Source organism: Heterodontus francisci, chromosome 11 (assembly GCF_036365525.1).
Source record: "Heterodontus francisci isolate sHetFra1 chromosome 11, sHetFra1.hap1, whole genome shotgun sequence".
NCBI lineage: Eukaryota > Metazoa > Chordata > Chondrichthyes > Heterodontiformes > Heterodontidae > Heterodontus > Heterodontus francisci.
In genome coordinates, this window is record NC_090381.1 from 19051440 (window position 1) to 19073649 (window position 22210).

Genomic DNA, 22210 nt, shown 5'->3' on the forward strand with positions numbered 1-22210 from the left:
CTGGCTAGGGAATCAATGGCATCACTGAGTTCCGATTTGGTTGGCTGTATGTCCAGCTCATCCATGACTGGTAGAGGCTGGGCTGCATTGAGGGCAGTCTCAGTGACAGCATTCTCCCTGGAGTACAGTTCTAGGTAGTGCTCAACCCAGCGGTCCATCTGTTTGCGTTGGTCAGTGATTATGTCCCCCGATTTAGATTTGAGGGGGGTGATCTTCTTGATGGTTGGCCCAAGAGCTCTCTTCATGCCATCATACATTCCTCTGATGTTTCCGGTGTCTGAGGCCAGCTGAATATGACTGCATAGGTGTTGCCAGTAGTCGTTTGCGCAACGCCTAGCTGTTCTTTGTGCAGTACTTCTGGCTGCTTTAAGTGCTGCGGATGTTAAATCGCTGGGGGCTTTCTTGTAGTTCAAAAGTGCAATGCGCTTAGCGGCTATGACAGGTTCCAGCTCTTCATTATGAGATTGAAACCAGTCTGCATTTCTCTTCGCACTGAGTAGTCAATGCCCATTAAACTGTAGTGTACTGAGGAGTCAATGCTCATTGAACTGTACTTCACTGAGTAGTCAATGCCCATTAAACTGTAGTGTACTGAGGAGTCAATGCTCATTGAACTGTACTTCACTGAGTAGTCAATGCCCATTGAACTGTACAGCACTGAATAGTCAATGCCCATTAAACTGTAGTGTACTGAGGAGTCAATGCTCATTGAACTGTACTTCACTGAGGAGTCAATGCCCATTGAACTGTAGTGCACTGAGAAGTCAGTGCTCATTGAACTGTAGTGCACTGAGTAGTCAATGCCATTGAACTGTATTGCACTGAGGAGTCAATGCTCATTAAACTTTAGTGCACTGAGAAGTCAGTGCTCATTGAACTGTATTGGACTGTGGAGTCAATGTCCAATGAACTGTAGTGCACTGAGTAGTCAATGCTCATTGAACTGTAGTGCACTGAGTAGTCAATGCCCATTGAACTTTAGTTCACTGAGTAGTCAATGCTCATTGAACTGTAGTGCACTGAGTAGTCAATGCTCATTGAACTGTACTTCACTGAGGAGTCAATGCCCATTGAACTGTACTTCACTGAGGAGTCAATGCCCATTGAACTGTACTTCACTGAGGAGTCAATGCCCATTGAACTGTAGTGCACTGAGGAGTCAATGCCCATTGAATTGTAGTGCACTGAGTAGTCAATGCTCATTGAACTATACTTCACTGAGGAGTCAATGCCCATTGAACTGTACTTCACTGAGGAGTCAATGCCCATTGAACTGTACTGCACTGAGTAGTCAATGCCCATTGAACTGTAGTGCACTGAGTAGTCAATGCACATTGAAATATACTTCACTGAGTAGTCAATGCTCATTGAACTGTACTTCACTGAGGAGTCAATGCCCATTGAACTGTACTGCACTGAGCAGTCAATGCCCATTGAACTGTACTGCACTGAGGAGTCAATGCCCATTGAACTGTATTGCACTGAGGAGTCAATGCCCATTGAACTGTAGTGCACTAAGTAGTCAATGCCCATTGAACTGTATTGCACTGAGGAGTCAATGCTCATTGAACTGTATTGCACTGAGGAGTCAATGCCCATTGAACTGTAGTGCACTAAGTAGTCAATGCCCATTGAACTGTATTGCACTGAGGAGTCAATGCCCATTGAACTGTACTGCACTGAGGAGTCAATGCCCATTGAACTGTATTGCACTGAGGAGTCAATGCCCATTGAACTGTAGTGCACTAAGTAGTCAATGCCCATTGAACTGTACTTCACTGAGTAGTCAATGCCCATTGAACTGTACAGCACTGAATAGTCAATGCCCATTGAACTGGAGTGCACTGAGTAGTCAATGCCCATTGAACTGTACAGCACTGAGTAGTCAATGCCCATTAAACTGTATTGCACTAAGTAGTCAATGCCCATTGAACTGTATTGCACTGAGGAGTCAATGCTCATTGAACTGTACTTCACTGAGGAGTCAATGCCCATTGAACTGTAGTGCACTAAGTAGTCAATGCCCATTGAACTGTATTGCACTGAGGAGTCAATGCCCATTGAACTGTACAGCACTGAGTAGTCAATGCCCATTAAACTGTAGTGTACTGAGGAGTCAATGCTCATTGAACTGTAGTGCACTGAGAAGTCAGTGCTCATTGAACTGTAGTGCACTGAGTAGTCAATGCCCATTGAACTGTAGTGTACTGAGGAGTCAATGCTCATTGAACTGTACTTCACTGAGGAGTCAATGCCCATTGAACTGTAGTGCACTGAGAAGTCAGTGCTCATTGAACTGTAGTGCACTGAGTAGTCATGCCCATTGAACTATAGTGCACTGAGTAGTCAATGCCCATTGAACTGTAGTGCACTGAGTAGTCAATGCTCATTGAACTGTATTGCACTGAGGAGTCAATGCTCATTAAACTGTAGTGCACTGAGAAGTCAGTGCTCATTGAACTGTATTGCACTGTGGAGTCAATGTCCAATGAACTGTAGTGCACTGAGTAGTCAATGCTCATTGAACTGTAGTGCACTGAGTAGTCAGTGCTCATTGAACTGTACTTCACTGAGGAGTCAATGCCCATTGAACTGTAGTGCACTGAGTAGTCAATGCTCATTGAACTGTACTTCACTGAGTAGTCAGTGCTCATTGAACTGTACTGCACTGAGGAGTCAATGCCCATTGAACTGTACTTCACTGAGTAGTCAATGCCCATTGAACTGTAGTGCACTGAGGAGTCAATGCCCATTGAACTGTACTTCACTGAGTAGTCAATGCCCATTGAACTGTACTGCACTGAGGAGTCAATGCCCATTGAACTGTAGTGCACTGAGTAGTCAATGCTCATTGAACTGTACTGCACTGAGGAGTCAATGCCCATTGAACTGTACTGCACTGAGGAGTCAATGCCCATTGAACTGTACTTCACTGAGTAGTCAATGCCCATTGAACTGTAGTGCACTGAGTAGTCAATGCTCATTGAACTATACTTCACTGAGTAGTCAATGCTCATTGAACTATACTTCACTGAATAGTCAATGCTCATTGAACTGTACTTCACTGAGGAGTCAATGCCCATTGAACTATACTTCACTGAGTAGTCAATGCTCATTGAACTGTACTTCACTGAGGAGTCAATGCCCATTGAACTATACTTCACTGAGTAGTCAATGCTCATTGAACTGTACTTCACTGAGGAGTCAATGCCCATTGAACTGTACTTCACTGAGGAGTCAATGCCCATTGAACTATACTTCACTGAGTAGTCAATGCTCATTGAACTATACTTCACTGAGTAGTCAATGCTCATTGAACTGTACTTCACTGAGGAGTCAATGCCCATTGAACTATACTTCACTGAGTAGTCAATGCTCATTGAACTGTACTTCACTGAGGAGTCAATGCTCATTGAACTATACTTCACTGAGTAGTCAATGCTCATTGAACTGTACTTCACTGAGGAGTCAATGCCCATTGAACTGTACTTCACTGAGGAGTCAATGCCCATTGAACTGTACTGCACTGAGGAGTCAATGCCCATTGAACTGTACTTCACTGAGGAGTCAATGCCCATTGAACTGTACTGCACTGAGGAGTCAATGCCCATTGAACTGTACTTCACTGAGTAGTCAATGCCCATTGAACTGTAGTGCACTGAGTAGTCAATGCCCATTGAACTGTACTTCACTGAGGAGTCAATGCCCATTGAACTGTACTTCACTGAGGAGTCAATGCCCATTGAACTGTACTTCACTGAGGAGTCAATGCCCATTGAACTGTACTTCACTGAGGAGTCAATGCCCATTGAACTGTACTGCACTGAGGAGTCAATGCCCATTGAACTGTACTTCACTGAGTAGTCAATGCCCATTGAACTGTAGTGCACTGAGTAGTCAATGCTCATTGAACTGTACTTCACTGAGGAGTCAATGCTCATTGAACTGTACTTCACTGAATAATCAATGCTCATTGAACTGTACTGCACTGAGTAGTCAATGCCCATTGAACTGTACTGCACTGAGGAGTCAATGCCCATTGAACTGTACTTCACTAAAAAGTCAGTGCTCATTGAACTGTAGTGCATTGAGAATCAATGCCCATTGAACAGGTTTGCACAGAGGAGTCAGTGCCCATTGAACTGTACTGCACTGAGAAGTGCAGCCCATTGAACTGTACTGAGGAGTCAATACTTTCAGGATGGGAGGCAACTAATAGAAAAAGATTCACTGTGAATATTATGCATAAGCTGCATTCACTGCAAAAGGCATAGTGAAATTATCTTATCCATTTCTTATTATTTAATTGGATACAATTAGAATTTATTTCTTGGTATACTTCATTCCCCTGTCAAGCTGGTAGCAGCCAATTTGATCTCAGGCACAGGGCTGTGCTACTTCTCATTGACATCAAGGAGCAGAGGAAGTGGGGCATCCTTTTACTGGTCCTTTGATCTTTTGTCCATCCCTGAGGGAGACAACAGGCCTCTAAACTGCTTCACACTACTGGAAAGGTCAGTACTCAGTGGATTGCAGGCTGAAGACATGGCCCTAAAGCATCGGAGCTTAAATATTCACAGCCCTGCATAAACCATAATTGGGAGCCTATAGCAATGGATGGAGGAAGGAGAAACTGTTCAAAAAGGGCTTGATGATCATGTGAACATACAAATATAAGAAACAGGAGTAGATCAGGCGGTCCATTGAGACTATCCCTCACAACCATGTCACAATTAGGCATCATAACCTTCAACAACTCTGCTCACCAGCAGCCATGGAATCTTCTGGGACAGGCAAAAAATCTCAACTGGACCAGTCACATAAATAGTGTGGCTACTAGAACAAGCCACGGGCTGGGTTTTCTATGGTGAGTGACTTACTCCTGACTCCCCAATGCCTTTCCACTATCTTCAAGGCATAAGTCAGGGCTGTGATTGAATGCTCTCCACTTGCCTGATGTGTGCCGCTCCAACAACACTCAACAAGCTCAACATCATCCAGGACAAAGCAGTCCACTTGATTGACACTCCATCCACCACTTTAAACATTCACTCCCTCCACCACTAGTGCACAGCGGCAGCAGTGTGTGCCACCTACAAGATGCACCGTAACAACTCACCAAGCCTCCTTCAATAGCACCTTCCAAACCTGAGACCTCTACCACCTAGAAACACAAGGCAAGCAGATGCATGGGAACACCACCACCTGCAAGTTCCACTCCAAGTCATACACCATCCTGACTTGGAATTATATCACTGGACATAGCTGCTGGACCGAGTCTGCGGCAGGTGGTGAACAAGAGGGAAAAACATACTTGACCTCAACCTCACCAATCTGCCTGCTGCAGATGCATCTGTCCATAACAGTATTGATAGGAGTGACCACCGCACAGTCCTTATGGAGACGAAGTCCAGTCTTCACATTGAGGATACCCTCCATCGTGTTGTGTGGCACTACCCCTGTGCTAATTGGGATAGATTTCGAACAGATCTAGCAATGCAAAACTGGGCATCCATGAGGCACTGTGGACTATCAGCAGCAGCAGAATTGTACTCAACCACAATCAGTAAACTCATGGCCTGGCATATTCCCCACTCTACCATTATCGTCAAGCCAGGAGATCAACCCTGATTCAATGAAGAGTGCAGGAGGGCATGCCAGAAGCAGCACCAGGCATACCTCAAAATGAGGTGTCAACCTGGTGAAGCTACAACCCAGGACTTCTTGCGTGCCAAACTGCATAAGCAGCATGCGATAGACAGAGCTAAGCGATCCCACAATCAACAGATCAGATCTAAGCTCTGCAGTCCTGCCACATTCAGTCATGAACGGTGGTGGACAATTAAACAATGAACTGGAGGAGGTGGCTCTACAAATATCCCCATCCTCAATGATGGTGGAGCCCAGCACATCAGTGCAAATGATAAGGCTGAAGTATGTGCAACAATCTTCAGCCAGAAGGGCCGAGTGGATGATCCATTTCAGCCTCCTCCTGAAGTCCCCAGCATCACAGATGCCTGTCTTCAGCCAATTCGATTCACTCCGCATGATATCAAGAAATGACTGAAGGCATCGGATACTGCAAAGGCTATGGACTCTGACAATATTCCAGCAATAGTACTGAAGACTTGTGCTCCAGAAAATGCCAAGCTGTTCTAGTATAGCGACACCACTGGCATCTACCCGGCAATGTGGAAAGTTGCCCAGTTATGTCCTGTACAGAAAAAGCAGGACAAATCCAACCCAGCTAATTAGCGCCCCATCAGCCTACTCTCGATCATCAGTAAAGTGATGGAAGGTGTCATCAACAGTGCCATCAAGTGGCACTTGCTTAACAATAACCTGCTCAGTGACGCTCAGTTTGGGTTCTGCCAGGGCCACTCAGCTCCAGACCTCATTACAGCCTTGGTTCAAACTTGAACAAAAGAACTGAACTCAAGAGGTGAGGTGAGAGTGACTGCCCTTGACATCAAAGCAGCATTTGACCGAGTATGACATCAAGGAGCTCTCGCAAAACTGGAGTCAATGGAAATCAAGGGGGAGACTCTCTGCTGGTTGGAGTCACACCTCGCACAAAGAAACATGTGGTTGTTGGAGGTCAATCATCTCAGCTCCAGGACATCACTGCAGGAGTTCCTCAGGGTAGTGTCCTCGGCCCAACCATCTTCAGCTGCTTCATCGATGACCTTCCTTTGATTATTAGATCAGAATTGGGGATGTTCACTGATGATTGCACAATGTTCAGCACCATTCGTGATTCCTCAGATACTGAAGCAGTCTGTGTAGAAATGCAACAAGACCTGGACAATATCCAGGCTTAGGCTGATAAGTGGCAAGTAACATTCGCGCCACACAAGTGCCACAATGACCATCTCCAACAAGAGCGATTCTAACCATCTCCCCTTGACATTTAATGGCATTACTATCACTGAATCCCCAACTATCAACATCTTGCGGTTACCATTGACCAGAAACTGAACTGGAGTAGCCATATAAATACCGTGGCTACAAGAACAGGTCAGAAGCTAGGACTCCTGCGGTGAGTAACTCACCTCTTGATTCCCCAAAGCCTGTCCACCATCTACAAGGCCCAAGTCAGGAGTGTGATGGAATACTGTCCACTGGATGGATGCAGCTCCAACAACACTCAAGAAGTTCGACACCATCCAGGACAAAGCAGCTTGCTTGATTGGCACCCCATCCACAAACATTCACTCCCTCCACCACCGACGCACAGTGACAGCAGTGTGTACCATCTACAAGATGCACTGCAGAAATGCACCAAGGCTCCTCAGACAGCACCTTCCAAACGCGCGACTTCTACCACCTAGAAGGACAAGTGCAACAGATGCATGGGAACACCACCACCTGCAAGTTCCCCTCCAAGCCACACACCATCCTGACTTGGAACTATATCGCCGTTCCTTCACTGTCACTGGGTCAAAATCCTGGAACTCCCTCCCTAACAACAGTGTTGGTGTACCTGCACCACATGAACTGCAGCAGTTCAAGGAGGCAGCTCACCACCACCTTCTTAGGGGCAATTAGGGATGGGCAATAAACGTTATCCTTGATGCCTACATGCTGAAAATAACAGAAGGCAAAAAAAAAGAAACCTCGGCCAATGTTCCAGAAAATAATTCTGGAACATTCGTCTCCAACTGCTGAAGGTGAACAACACCGAATTCTGGAGACCAGTGGCGATGAGGCATATCACCCATCATCGCACATTTTGTCTGCAGTGATATCAGCCTCAGGAATAGTCAGGACCTCATCCAGTTCCCTTCTGAACTTTGCAGTGAATTTGCTGTTTTTGAAACAAAATCAATATGATTTTTTTGATTTGAATTACTTGTTGCGAGAAGTAGTGTATGAGGGGTTAAAAACCCAGCATCATGTGGGGTTAGATCAGTCATGTAGTAACATTTTTGCACAACTTACAAGGAATTCACTTTACAGTATAGGATGCAATAGAGTTCATTTCAGATGCACCATCGTAAGAAGAACTCTTGTTGCTCAGGTATCTCTGTATTCACTGCACTAAAATGCCAGTTGGATTTATGTGGACACGTTGTTGATAACCTATGAACGGCTGTTGATTGTTTTACCTTTTGTTTTTGTACATCTTCAAAAGATGTTGGGTAATATATCTCGTCTGAGTTTAAGCTGGGCAGTCCGTTTCCAAGTGTGCTCTCTATTACCCATATCAGAGGGTTCTGTTTTTTTAATCGGCTGAGAAGTTCTGTGTTTGCGGTTACACTATTCAGCGGAAACGATTTGCTCATTTGAAATTGTGGCATATTTCACAAAGCAAGAAGTGAGCTCCGATTTTAAATAAAAACAGAATATATTGGAAATACTCAGCAGGTCAGGGAGCATCTGTGGAGATCAAAACAGAATTAACTGTTCAGATCCTTTTTTAAAATCTGTGGGACTGAACTACATTATTGCTGCGTGCTTTCCACATATCTTCCCTCAACAACTGTTGAGAGAACCCTACATAAATTATCGGCATATACAGAGTGAAAGGGATGGTCACATTTATTATTCTGTTGCATAGAGAAAAATAGTGCAATGTCTAACACTTTTTTGCACTCTATACTGTTCAGTTACCTGTTTTACTTAAATGAATGGGTGGTTGGTTCACAACCTGGGTCTCAGTGTAGATTGTGCACTTTGGAACACTTGGGGGCACATGAGGCATTCCAGCAATTGATATAAGGGGTAAGGGTTCTGTACTGCAGTACCTAAGTCTTGCTTTTCTTTACCTGAGTATTGGACTGAAGGGGAGAAAGTTGCAGGGCTAGAGTCAAACAGCAGGGGAATGGGGCTAATTGGACAACTGTTCCAAAGATCCAGCACAGACACAATCGTCCTATTGGCCTCTTTCTGTTCTGTATGATTCTATTAAAAGATGTATTCTAGATCATAGGGCATGTAAGGTCTGCTTCCAAATTCTGAGAAAATATTTGAAGTTAAAACCCAAAAATGTGACAGCTATTTTCTAATCTAATTACCCTGTGATTTCTCAAAACCAACACCGTGTACCGAATGATTCAAAAAGTAATTATAATTTTATATTAAATAAATTATACAGTTACTTATCAGATAAATTATACCGTTAGATATCAAATGAATTATAAAACAGATGCTCAGCTTTAAATTTTAAGTGAGGAATAGTTGCTATATAATTTAATTCCAATCATTTATTAGTTTCTTGTCCTGTAAAAATGATCTCTAGCTCTGAATTCCCTTACTACTATTCTTTATAATTTTTAATATATTTGAAAAAGAATCCTGGAAGCAAAATTCCCCTGCTTGCTGTTGGGAGTGACAGCATAAATGAGTTCTTTGAGAATGTGTCAGAATTTCACTAAAACGGAAAACAGTGGGAATCTGCAAACGCATTGGCAGTGTGATTAAACATTGACTTTTTTCTGTCTCTTGTCTAAACGAGAATGGGTTCAATAACACAAGGTGCCAGCTTTTCACAAGCATGAGGAAACATTTGACCCAGGATCAATAGAAGAACCTGATCACACCACAGCGAAGCCTTGGCTCTGCATATCTGGAAATCACAGATACACAGCTCATAGATCTTTTATCTATAGATAGATAGCCATACTCCACGGATCCCAACTCCAAGTATCAATACTCCAAGAATCCCAACTCTAAGCATCACTATTCCAAGGATCCCTGAATCCATGGATCCTCACTCCAAGACTGCCCACTCCAAAGATCCCCAATTCCAAGGATTCCCTACTCCAAAGATCCTGGATTCCATGGATCCCTATCCTAAGGATGCTCACTTTGTTATTATTCCAAATATTGCTACTCCATGGTTTCAAACTCCAAAGATTCACACATCAAATAATGCCACTCGAAAGATGTCTTCTCCCAGATTCCCAACTCCAAGCATTCCAACCCCTCCAAAAATAGAAAAACATTAACAGAAACTGGGAGAAAAACTGCTGTTACTTAGAACCATCAAACCAAAAAGATTTATATCACAGAGTGAGTCCATTCAGCCCGTTGTGTTTGTGCCAGCTCTTTGCTATTGCAATCTGGAACTGATCCCACAGCCACCTGCTCTCGTTGTAGACCCTGTATCTTCCTCTATTTCAAATTATTTATCCAATTTCCCTTAAAATGTGCCATGGTCTCTGGCTCAATCATCACCTGTGGCAAAGCATTCTATGCTCCAACAATCCTCTGTTGAAAGATATTTCTCCTAACCTCTCTCCTCAGTTAAATTGATGACTCTTACACCCCTATATTTACAGGGAGACGGAGAGAGAATGGAGGGAGAGGTCTGAACAGCTGGAAACCCCGAGTAGCACAGAGGTCCTGCTGAATTTAACGGAGGGACCTCATTTAACTCCTTTCCTTGGTTTCCCAGCTGACAGCTAGTCAGTTGAGAATCAAGTCGCTGTTGAGCAGGAAGACTTGCGCTAGAAGGTTGTAGCTGGAGAGTGCAGAGCAGGGAGAGAGAGAGATTGGGGGACAGGTTTTGAAGAGATTGCAAGGCAGGGAGAGATCTTTGTGAGGGGGGAGGGTTCCTCAAATCAGTCTTCCGTGCTTCAGATAGTGGGAAAGGAGACAGATCATGGCAGGATAGCTTGGGGTGTTGTGAGGGGAGCTGTGGGGGAAGCATTCCTCTCTTCCTGGCCCACAAGCAGTGCTAGAAAGGTGCTTACTTTACCTACTTGATCCAGCCTGTCTCACCTCCCTTCAGCTGTTGATTTTCCTGAACCCCGGGAAACCTGGCCTGATACCTGCCTCATTAGCATGTTTCAATAACTGACCTGCCTCTCGAAAGCAAGATAGTCATACACCCCACCAACCCACCTCTTCTAAAACTGGAAGCAGGTGTGGTCAAGGCAGCTTCAGATTTTTGAAATTTTAGTCCACGTGGAGTTAAAATTCCCCTCTTTGTCACGAAGGTCATCAGGTTTATACTGGGTTCCCAACACACCAGCATTTTTTGCTTTATTAAACTCCTACATGCCCCAACACACAACCACTCTGGCAGGTTAAAGGTCCCTGTCAGACAACACCCCCCACCGCCCCCCCCCACCTCCCCCACCACGCCGGCCAAGACTGAGGCACACATTATTTCGCCACATGAACATTAAAACTTATAATTGCAAGCCCCTGACTGGAAAGACATTTGAATAGTAACAGACAGTGTTGGAACAAGGGGACCGAGTTGTTGCTTCCCCAATACACAGAAGAAGTGGTCTGACCAGTTTGGTCACCTGACTGACTGACTCCTGGAGGTTTTGAATTTGAACTTCCAACAGAGGATTTGAACTCAGAAAGCCATGTGCTCCCGGTTGGAACAGAGCCTCCTCTCCAGTCCTGCCTGCCTCCATCTCTTTCCCATGAAACTGAATCTTGTGGAAACACATGAACCTCAAAGAGAGAAAAGTCTCCTACGTGAACAAGGTTTAAGAAGAACATTGGGCCCCGATGAACAGCAAGACTACCTACGATCAAGTGAGCTCGAAGCGCAGTAAACAAGAAACTCTTCTGATATTGCCTCAAACTCCTCTCTACTATATTTTCCTCTCCTCTTTTCTGTCCCTATTTGCCTGTGTATATTGTGTGTGCATGCTAGCATGGGCGCATCGTATATTCGTAGGCCTCAACCGTATTAGAGTTTAAGTCTAAGATTTAATAAATATCACTTTTCTCCTTTAAACCTGAGAAAACCTGGTGTGTTGGTTTCTTTGCCTTATAATTGGAAAGCTGTGAACAAGGATTCACAAAAGAGGGAGCTCAAAAGTGTGTTTAAAAAATAAAACCCTGTTACAATAAGACCAGGTGAAGACATTAACTGACCCCAGACAACTTTCTCACCTTGTTGTCACACTCCCCCAAGCATCAATTGGTTTGCTGAGGTCTAGATTTGCTGACACTCAGGTCATGAGCAGGACATTCAGCTTCTTCCTACTCCTACTTGACTCTTTGTTGCAAAACCCTTATCTCATTTCCTAGACCACTGTTCAAAGATGTAATCCAGACCCAGGCTGTTATCCTTGACCTCTATCATAACACTTGGGTGCATAAGTTCTTTGCCAACCTATAAGCATTAACCATATGTTCTTGCGTGATTTTTGAATGGTGAGCTGCCATACAATCCCACCAACAAGCTCCCTTGCCTCCCGCTGTCCAAGCAAGTTTCAGTCTTGCATTCAAATCCCTCCCTATCTTTGAATTGGTTTGAAGATCTTTTTCCAGTGCTTCAAATCCCTTCATGTCATTGCTCCAGTTTGAATTGGAAATACAGGAGTCTGTGGATTATTGCTTGTTCCATGCTCTTTTTGTAGCTGATCTGTCACCCAAGAATGTCCTTACCCTCTGGAAATCTCAGTCATATCACTTCATCTTGTTGCTTCCCTTGTAAAACTGAATACACACCTCTTTGACTGCCTTTGGTTTCCCCTTTCCAAATTCCTTACTTCCTGCTCAATGTCCATTGCTTCCCTTTGTCAAACATTCAGATTCCTTGTTTACCTTTTCAGCACCAAACAAACTAAAGTGGTTGTTACCGTTGCTGTTGTAACTCAGCTTCTCTTTGAATGTTTTCATCCTTGGTGAACTTATTAACATTATTGAACTTGGCTTTCTGTCTTGGTTCCTCAATAAATACTTTTCATAAAAATGAACATGAGAATATTTTTATAGCCTCTCTGAAGAGACATGGATAATTAGAATTAGAATTAGAACATTACAGCGCAGTACAGGCCCTTCGGCCCTCGATGTTGCGCCGACCTGTGAAACCATCTGACCTACACTATTCCATTTTCATCCATATGTCTATCCAATGACCACTTAAATGCCCTTAAAGTTGGCGAGTCTACTACTGTTGCAGGCAGGGCGTTCCACGCCCCGACTACTCTCTGAGTAAAGAAACTACCTCTGACATCTGTCCTATATCTATCACCCCTCAACTTAAAGCTATGTCCCCTCATGTTTGCCATCACCATCCGAGGAAAAAGACTCTCACTATCCACCCTATCCAACACTCTGATTATCTTATATGTCTCTATTAAGTCACCTCTCCTCCTCCTTCTCTCCAACGAAAACAACCTCAAGTCCCTCAGCCTTTCCTCATAAGACCTTCCCTCCATACCAGGCAACATCCTAGTAAATCTCCTCTGCACCCTTTCCATAGCTTCCACATCCTTCCTATAATGCGGTGACCAGAACTGCACGCAATACTCCAGGTGCGGTCTCACCAGAGTTTTGTACAGCCATAATAATAGAGCTCTTTGTTTTCTAACAGATTATTAACTGATGTAGTTACAATTATGCACCAAGCAGGTTGGGAAACTTGCCTTTGAATGAGCCACAATAAATCATCCTTCCTACATAGAGCAGCTTTAATTAATTTCTATAGAACCGCATCAAATGGGCTTTCTCATTCATTATCCAATAGATGGTGGCTGTCTGGGTGTGCATGGAGTTTTATCCTTGGATTTCTGCCCATTACAGCGAGGGGAGGAAGCTATTGGAAGATAAGGACAGGAGTAAACCATTCAGCCCTCCAATCCTATCCCACCATTCAATTAGATCACGGCTGTTCTGGATCTTAAATTCATCTTAATTCCATTTCCCTTAATACCCTTACTGAACAAAAATCTGTTTTCACTTAGCCCCCAGCCTCAACAGCTTTTTGGGGAAGAGAGTTCCAGATTTCCACTACCCTTTATGTGAAGAAGTGCTTCTTGACATCACGCCTGAACAGCCCAGCTCTAATTTTAAGGTGATAACCCCAAGTTCTGGACTTTATCTGTGCCTGTAAAATACCATCATGTTCTTTGAACTCAGTTAACACAAATCTGGACCAAAATGCTTCTGTAGTACTCTTGCATTATTTTAGTTCCAATCAGTGCTGTCTAATATTGATATGCACTTTAGGCACATTGATCTTACAAAACAGCTGTTGGTTATGTAAAGAAGCAAGCATGATGAGCTTTTTGATATGTATCACAAGGTAGCACAAGAGTTACAACAGTGTGGTGAAGCAGGCAGAGTGAACATGTGGCTTTGCGAGGATTGCAGGCTTCCCCAGGGTGCAGGGTGCCATTGACTGCATGCACGACACTTTGCAGACACCACATGTCAATTCTGAGATGTACCACAATCAAAAGGGATCCACTCCCTCAATGTTCAACTGGTATGCGACCATATGCAGCATATCACGCAGGTCAATGGCCGGAATCCTGGCAGCAGTCATGATGCTTTCATTCTGCAAATGTCTGCTCTACCATCTGCACTTGAGCCACCACAACAAACCAGAAGGTAACGGATGGATGACAATGACTATCTGGTAATGTCATGGCTGACACACCAGTTGCAACACACACACACACACGCAGTGTACCTGTGAGGACAGCCACGCTGCCACATGAAATGATTAGATCATTGGGATACTGAAACATTGCTTCCACTGCCCGAATTGCCCTGCAGAACACATGTCAAGACTCGGGGTAGTCTGCTGCATGCTGTACAACCTCACAATCATGAGGGCACAGCCCTTGCCACCAGCTGTACGGGGACCAGCTGAGGAGGAAGAAGAGAAACAGGAAGAAAGAGGACTGTGAAACCAATAAACACAACTCCAATTCCCTATTTACTAACAGTCCCACACCTTACCTTCCCTCTGTTACTATGCATCACAGTGTTCACTTGGCTGCAATCCAAAAATAAAAGCTATCATAAAATGAACAGTCCAAATCAAATTTATGAATCAAGCACACCATATTGCAGACAAACATCAACTAATCACCCTTGTGCATTCCCTTATTGCCTGTCTTCCCTGTGCCTTTGCCTGGCCTATTGCCCCTATGCAGTGGCTGCAGGATGGCTGGCAGAAGACTGCTGACTTTCAGTGGAGGAGACATTGCAGAATGTCCTCAAGCAGCTTTGGCTCTAGAATGGCCAGCCTGGTCATTGACCTGAAACACTGGCTGCATTTAAAGAAGCCCTCGACATCGTGATCAGTAGCAGGGGTGCCTGAAGATGGCTCCAGATGAGGCCCACCACAGACGTCGACTCTGGTAGAGCCCAGCCCGATCCTCCTGACGGTAGCTGGGCACTGTGGCAGCCACCCCCTCCCTCCCCCTACTACTGGACGACAGGACACACTTTAAATAATCAAATCAATAAAATTAATTGATTTAAATGTACTCACCCACCATCTTGAGGGCCTGCCGCGATCTTTGGCGGGGCCGGCAGTTCCCCGTCCAGGTATATGAGGCGCCACACTGGTGAGGAGGGGGGAGGAGGTAGGTTTATCAGTGCGGGGGTGGGGGACGGAGGACGGAGTCAAATGGGTGTAGGGGATGGTGCGAAGGGTTGAACCTTACACTTTGTGCAGTTTGCAGGGGGGATGGTCAGATTTTAAAGGTAAGTATTTTGGGGGGAAGAACAAATGGTTAATGTAATCATTGTTGGTGGGGGGGGGGTGGGAAAGGGATGTTGGAACTTTACTTATTTAAATTTGGTGGGGGTTCACTTCAAAAATTTAAATATCCCGGCAGGGCTGGCTGCCCTTTAAAAATGGCGTCAGCGCTTGCGCACAAGCAGATGACGTCATTGCCGGGGACAGACTGCCCGCCCCCTCCACATGATTGGGAGGTGGGTGGCGGTGCGCCACCCGGCTATTTAAATGAGCCACTGCGCTTGAGATCACAGCAGTTCTCTGGCATGTGGCCCGCCTGGGCGGGCCGCCATTTTTTGAACTCACCGCCGAGATAGGCAGCAGGCTCATAAAAGCCAGCCCAGTAACACTGTTTCTCTCTCCACAGTTGCTGCCAGACCTGCTGAGTATTTCCAACATGGGCAATAGCAGTCTGGGTTGGCTGGCAGAGAGACAACAGTAAGGGCACTGGTAGAGTGGCAGGTGTGGAAGAATTGACGTATAAGGAGAGATTGGGTCGACTAGGCCTATATTCACTAGCGTTTAGAAGAATGAGAGGGGATCTCATTGAAACCTATAACATTCGAACAAGACTAGACAGGTTAGATGCAGCGAGGTTGTTCCCAATGGCTGGGGAGTCCAGAACCGGGGGTCGCAGTTTCAGGATACGGGGTATGCCATTTAGAACCAAGATGAGGAGAAATCTCTTCACAGAGGGTGGTGAACCTGTGGAATTCTCTACCACAGAAGGCAGTGGAAGCCAAGTCATTAAATATATTCAAGAAGGAGATAGATATATTTTTTAATGCCAAAGGGATCAAGAGATATGGGGAGAAAGCGGGAACAGGGCACTGAATTAGACAATCAGCCATGCTATTTTTTTGAATGGCAGAGCAGGCCCGAAGGGCCGAATGGACGTAACCCAAACACCCAGGGTATTGCTCTGGGGACATGGGTTCAAATCTCACTATGGTAGAAGGTAGAATTTGAATTCGATTAATAAATCTGGAATTAAAAGCTAGTCCAATGATGGCCATGAAACCATTGTCATTAAAACCCCTCTGGTTCTTGAATGTCCTTTAGGAAAGGAAATCTGCTGTCCTTACCTGGTCTGGCCGACATGTGACTCCAGAGGCACAGCAATGAAATAGCCTAACAAGCCACTCAGTTGTAAAAAAAACTGTTACAAAGTCGATAAGGAATGAAACCAGACGGACCATCTGATATCGACCTAGGCACCAGAAGCGACAATGGCAAACCCAGCCCTGTCGACCCTGCAAAGTCGCCCTTATTATCATCTGGGGGCTTGTGCCAAAAATAGGGGGAGCTACCTCACAGACTAGTCAAGCAGCAGCCTGACATAATCATACTTACAGAATCATATCGGACAGACAATGTCCCTGACATCACCATCCCTGGGTGCATTCAGCAGAGGTGGCAGCACAGTGGTATATAGTCAGGAGGGAATTGCCGTGGGAGTCCTCAACATCGACTCTGGACCCCATGAAGTCTCATGCAATCAGGTCAAACAAGGGGAAGGAAACCTCCTGCTGATTATCATCTACCATCCTGGCCTCACATGATGAATCAGTACTTCTCCATGTTGAGCACCACTTCGAGGAAGCACTGAGGTAGCAAGGACGCAGAATGTACTCTGGGTGGGGGACTTCACTGTCCATTACCAAGAGTGACTCGGTAGTATTACTACTGACCAAGCTGGCTGAGTCCTAAAGGACATAGCTGCTAGACTGGGTCTGCAACAGGTTGTGAGGGAACCAACACGAGGGAAAAACATACTTGACCTTGTCTCACCAATCTGCCTGCCACAGATGCATCTGTCCATGACAGTATTGGTAGGAGTGACCACCACACATTCCTTGTGAAGACAAAGTCCCGTCTTCACATTGAGGATATCCTCCATCGTGTTGTGTGGCACTACTACTGTGCTAAATGGGAAAGACTTTGAACAGATCTAGCAACTCAAAACTGGGCATCCATGAGGTGCTGTGGGCCATTAGCAGTAGCAGAACTGTACTCAACCACAATCTGTAACCTCATGGCCCGGCATATCCCTCAGTCTACCATTACCATCAAGCCAGGAGACCAACCCTGGTTCGATGAGGAGTGCAGGAGGCAATGCCAGGAGCAGCACCAGGCATACCTCAAAATGAGGTGTCAACCTGGTGAAGCTACAATCAAGGACTACTTGCATGCCAAGCAGCATGCGATAGACAGAGCTAAGCGATCCCACAACCAACAGATTAGATCTAAGCTCTGCAGCTGTGAATGGCGGTGAACAATTAAACAACTAACAGGAGGAGGTGACTCCACAAATATCCCCATCCTCAATGATGGTGGAGCCCAGCACATCAGTGCAAAACATTAGGCTGAAGCATGTGCAACAATCTTCGGCCAGAACTGCCAATGGATGATCCATCTCGGCCTCGTCCTGAAGTCCCCAGCATTACAGATACCAGACTTCAGTCAATTCAATTCACTGCATGTGATATCAAGAAATGGATACTGCAAAGGATATTGGCCCTGACAATGGTGCAATGTTAGCTGTCCTCCAGTCCTCTGGCACCATACCTGTAGGGAGGACTGGAAAATGATGGTCAGAGTGTCTACTGTTTCTTCTCTTGCTTCCCTTAACAGCCTAGGATACATTTTGTCCGGGCCTGGGGATTCAGCCACTTTCAAAGATGTTAAACTCGTTAATACTTCCTCTCTCATTATGTTAATTTCATCTGATATTTCACATTCCTCATCCCTGATTGCAATGTCTATATTGTCCCTCTCTTTTGTGAAAACAGAGGCAAAGTATTCATTAAGAACCATACCCAGGTCCTTTGCTTCCACACATAGTTAGCCTTATGGTCCCTAATAGGCCCTACTCTTTCTTTAGTTTTCCTCTGGCTCTTTATGTGTTTATAAAAAGTCTTTGGGTTTTCCTTGAACTTAATTGCCAATATTTTTCATGCCCTTTCTTTGCATTCCTAATTTCCTTTTTAATTTCACCCATACACTTTTTACACTCCTTTAGGGTCTCTGTAGTATTGAGCCCTGGGTACTTGTCAGAAGCTTCTCTTTTTTCTTTATCCTTTCCTTTAAGCCTCTTGAAATCCAGGGGCCTCTGGATTTCTTAGTCCCACCCTTTTTCTTTAAGGAAACATACTTGGTCTGAACCCTCACTATCTGTTCCTTGATGCCTCCCACTGATCTGGCACTAGTTTACCTTCAAGTAGCTGTTTCTAGTTCACTTTAGCAAAATCACATCTCAGCTCAGTAAAATTAGCTTTTCCCCAATTGAGAACTTTTATTCCTGGCCTATCTTTGTCCTTTTCTATAACTACCCTAAATCTAACTGAATTATGATCACTTTCACCAAAGTGATCCCCAAGCACTTTTTTTATTCTCTCACTGGATGTGAGCATTGCTGGCAAGACCAGCATTTGTTGCCATCCTTAATTGCTCTTCTGAAGATGGTGGTGAGCTGCCTTCTTGAAACACTGCAGTCCATGTGCTGTTAGGGAGGGAGTTCCAGGATTTTGATCCTACGATTGATACCCCTTCCACCTGCCCAGATTCATTCCCGAAAACAAAGTCCAGAACCATCCTCTGTCTTGTTGGGCTTGTTATGTATTGGCTAAAAATGTTCTCCCTCAGTGCCTTTCACACTAATTCTATCCCGGTTAATGTTAGGGTAGTTGAAATTCCCCACTATTACTGCCCTACTGTTTTTGCACTTTTCAGAGATTTGCCAACATATTTTCCTTTATATTTCCCTCTGACTGTTTGGGGGTCAATAGGATACTCCCAGTAAAGTGATTGCTCCTTTTTTGTTCTTCATTTCAACACATATGGCCTAATTTGATGATCTTTCTACTATATCATCCCTCCTCACAGCTATACTTGTTTCTTTAATCAATATTACAACCCACCACCTTTTTTACCCCCTCTCTATCTTATCCGAAAACCCTATTATCAAGAATGTTGTGCTGCCATTTCTGTCATTCTTACAGCCATGTCTCAATAAAAGATATAATATCAAACTCCCATGTATCAATCTGTGCTCTCAGCTCATCTACCTTATTCGCAAGACTTCTTGCATTGACGCTATCCAATTTAGTACTGTCAAACTCTCTTGTTGTCTATTTTCCAGCCTTTGTTTCCTCTGCCTTCCAAACAGCCTCGCTAATTTTCTGCCTTCCTTTTCCAACTTTTATTCTCTCACATCTGAATATACTCTCAGGTTCTCATCTCCCTGCCAAGCTACTTTAAACCCTTCCCAACAGCAATAGCAAAACTCCTGTTGAGGCATCCATGTACAGATCCCACCTCTCCCAGAAGTGGCCCCAATGTCTCAGGAATCTAAAGCCCTCCCTCCTGCACCATCTCTCCAGCCATGCATTCATCAGCTCTCCTCTCATTTCAGATGCTGCTTCATGGTTGGCCACCACTTCCATGCTGGAAAGAATGAGCTCCAAGCTCTTTGCAAAGCCCTGTGCCAAGTTGGTGCCAGATTCCTTCATCCTCTTTGGTATTGATTGCAGTCTTTCTGCCAGGCCTGCCAATGCACCAAGCATTGTGCACACCGATCTACCTTCTTCTGCTGGCCATGCCATCAAAGTCCTCATCTGAGTCCTCTGCAAATGAACTCATTTGTGACCATGCCCTATGGTGAGCTGGTATCTGTTCTAGCTACCCTTGTCCCCTACCCAGTGTCTCACAATGTGCAAATCGTGTATCAAAGCTTTCCGCTGCAGTCCGCACAGTGTCAGTATCTGAGCTGGTAGCTGTGATTATGAAAGCAAGTGGCGCTGTTTCTTCCTCATAAAAAAAAGCTTGCACTTATATCACGCCTTTCACAACCACCAGACATTTCAAAGTGCTTTATAGCCAATGAAGTACTTTTCAAAGTGTGGTCATTGTTATAATGCAGGAAATGCGGCAGTTAGTGTTGTGTGTTCCTTGAATTTCTGTGTTAGTATTGATTTCACACAAAGAATAACCACTCCAGATGGAATCAGGAATGCAGTATTGTGGGGTCTTTATTGATTACTGAGATAGCAGCGATTCCATTGAGATGCTTACAATACAGGTATATCTTCAAGACTGACTTAACACTCAGCATTATGTGGTGTGTTACATCATAACTCTTACATGTCTAATGTGATGTTGCAACCACACCTCTTAAAGGTGTTCACAGACAACACGCTCCCTTTTTCCAAAAGGAAAAGAGGAACATATTTACAAATATAAGCATCTCCTTTAGGCAAGTAGAAACATCGAAATGGAAACATAGAAAATAGGAGCAGGAGCCGGCCATTTGGCCCTTTGGGCCTGCTCCGCCATTCAAAAAATAGCATGGCTGATCGTCTAACCCAGTGCCCTGTTCCCACTTTCTCCCCATATCCCTTGATTCCTTTGGCATTAAGAAATATATCTATCTCCTTCTTGAATATATTTAATGACTTGGCCTCCACTGCCTTCTGTGGTAGAGAATTCCACAGGTTCACCACCCTCTGAGTGAAGAAATTTCTCCTCATCTCGGTTCTAAATGGCATACCCCGTATCCTGAGACTGTGGCCCCTGGTTCTGGACTCCCCAGCCATCGGGAACATCCTCCCTGCATCTAGCCTGTCTAGTCTTGTTCGAATGTTATAGGTTTCAATGAGATCCCCTCTCATTCTTCTAAACGCTAGTGAATATAGGCCTAGTCGACCCAATCTCTCCTCATACGTCAATCCTGTCATCCCAGGAATCAGCCTAGTAAATCTTCTTTGCACTCCCTCCATGGCAAGAACATTCTTCCTCAGATAAGGAGACCAAAACTGCACACAATACTCCAGATGTGGTCTCACCAAGGCCCTGTATAACTGCAATAAGACATCCTTGCTCCTGTACTCAAATCCTCTTGCAATGAAGGCCAACATACCATTCACCTTCCTAACTGCTTGCTGCACCTGAATGCTTGCTTTCAGCTACAGGAGCACAAGGACACCCAGGTCTCGTTGCACCTCCCCCTTTCCCAATCTATCACCATTCAGATAATGATTTGCCTTTCTGTTTTTACAACCAAAGTGGATAACCTCACATTTATCCACATTATACTGGATCGGCCATGCATTTGCTCACTCACCCAACTTGTCCAAATCACATTGGAGCCGCTTTGCATCCTCCTCACAGCTCACATTCCCCCCAGCTTTGTGTCGTCTGCAAACTGGGAAATTTAGTTCCCTCACCCAAGTCATTGATATATATTGTGAATAGCTGGGGTCCTAGCACTGATCCCTGCGATACCCCACTAGTTACTGCCTGCCACCTGGAAAAAGACCCATTTATTCCTACCCTTTGTTTCCTGTCTGTCAACCAATTCTCAATCCATGCCAGTATATTACCCCCAATCCCATATGCTTTAATTTTGCGCACTAACCTCTTCTGTGGGACCTTATCAAATGCCTTCTGAAAATCCAAATACACCACATCCCTTATCTATTCTACTAGTTACATCCTCAAAAAACTCCAGTAGATTTGTTAAGCATGATTTCCCTTTCATAAACTCATGCTGACTTTGTCCAATCCCGTTTTTGCTTTCCAGACGTTCTGCTATCACATCCTTTATAATAGACACTAGCATTTTCCCCACTACTGATGTAAGGCTAACTGGTCTGTAATTTCCTGTTTTTTCTCTCCCTCCTTTTTTAAATAGTGGGGTTACATTTGCCACCCTCCAATCGGTAGGAACTACTCCGGAGTCTATAGAATTTTCGAAGATGA

The 22210-nt window shown here is 44.6% G+C and overlaps 2 protein-coding genes across 2 annotated transcripts; both read right to left on the minus strand.

Moving 5' to 3' along the window:
- Positions 1–978: 978 nt before the first annotated feature.
- On the minus strand, positions 979–2292 carry LOC137374998 (dynein heavy chain-like). Its single transcript, XM_068041622.1, has one exon. It carries the CDS (start codon positions 2290–2292, stop codon positions 979–981), a length of 1314 nt encoding a protein of 437 aa, XP_067897723.1.
- LOC137374999 (dynein heavy chain-like) lies at positions 2289–4088 on the minus strand. Its single transcript, XM_068041625.1, has one exon. The coding sequence runs from the start codon at positions 4086–4088 to the stop codon at positions 2289–2291; it is 1800 nt and encodes a 599-aa protein (XP_067897726.1).
- Between the last annotated feature and the right edge of the window lie 18122 nt (positions 4089–22210).

Coding starts and splice junctions, on each gene's coding strand:
- LOC137374998 (XM_068041622.1), bottom strand. CDS start 2,292: ATGAGCACTGACTTCTCAGTGCACTACAGTTCAATGGGCATTGACTCC.
- LOC137374999 (XM_068041625.1), bottom strand. CDS start 4,088: ATGCACTACAGTTCAATGAGCACTGACTTTTTAGTGAAGTACAGTTCA.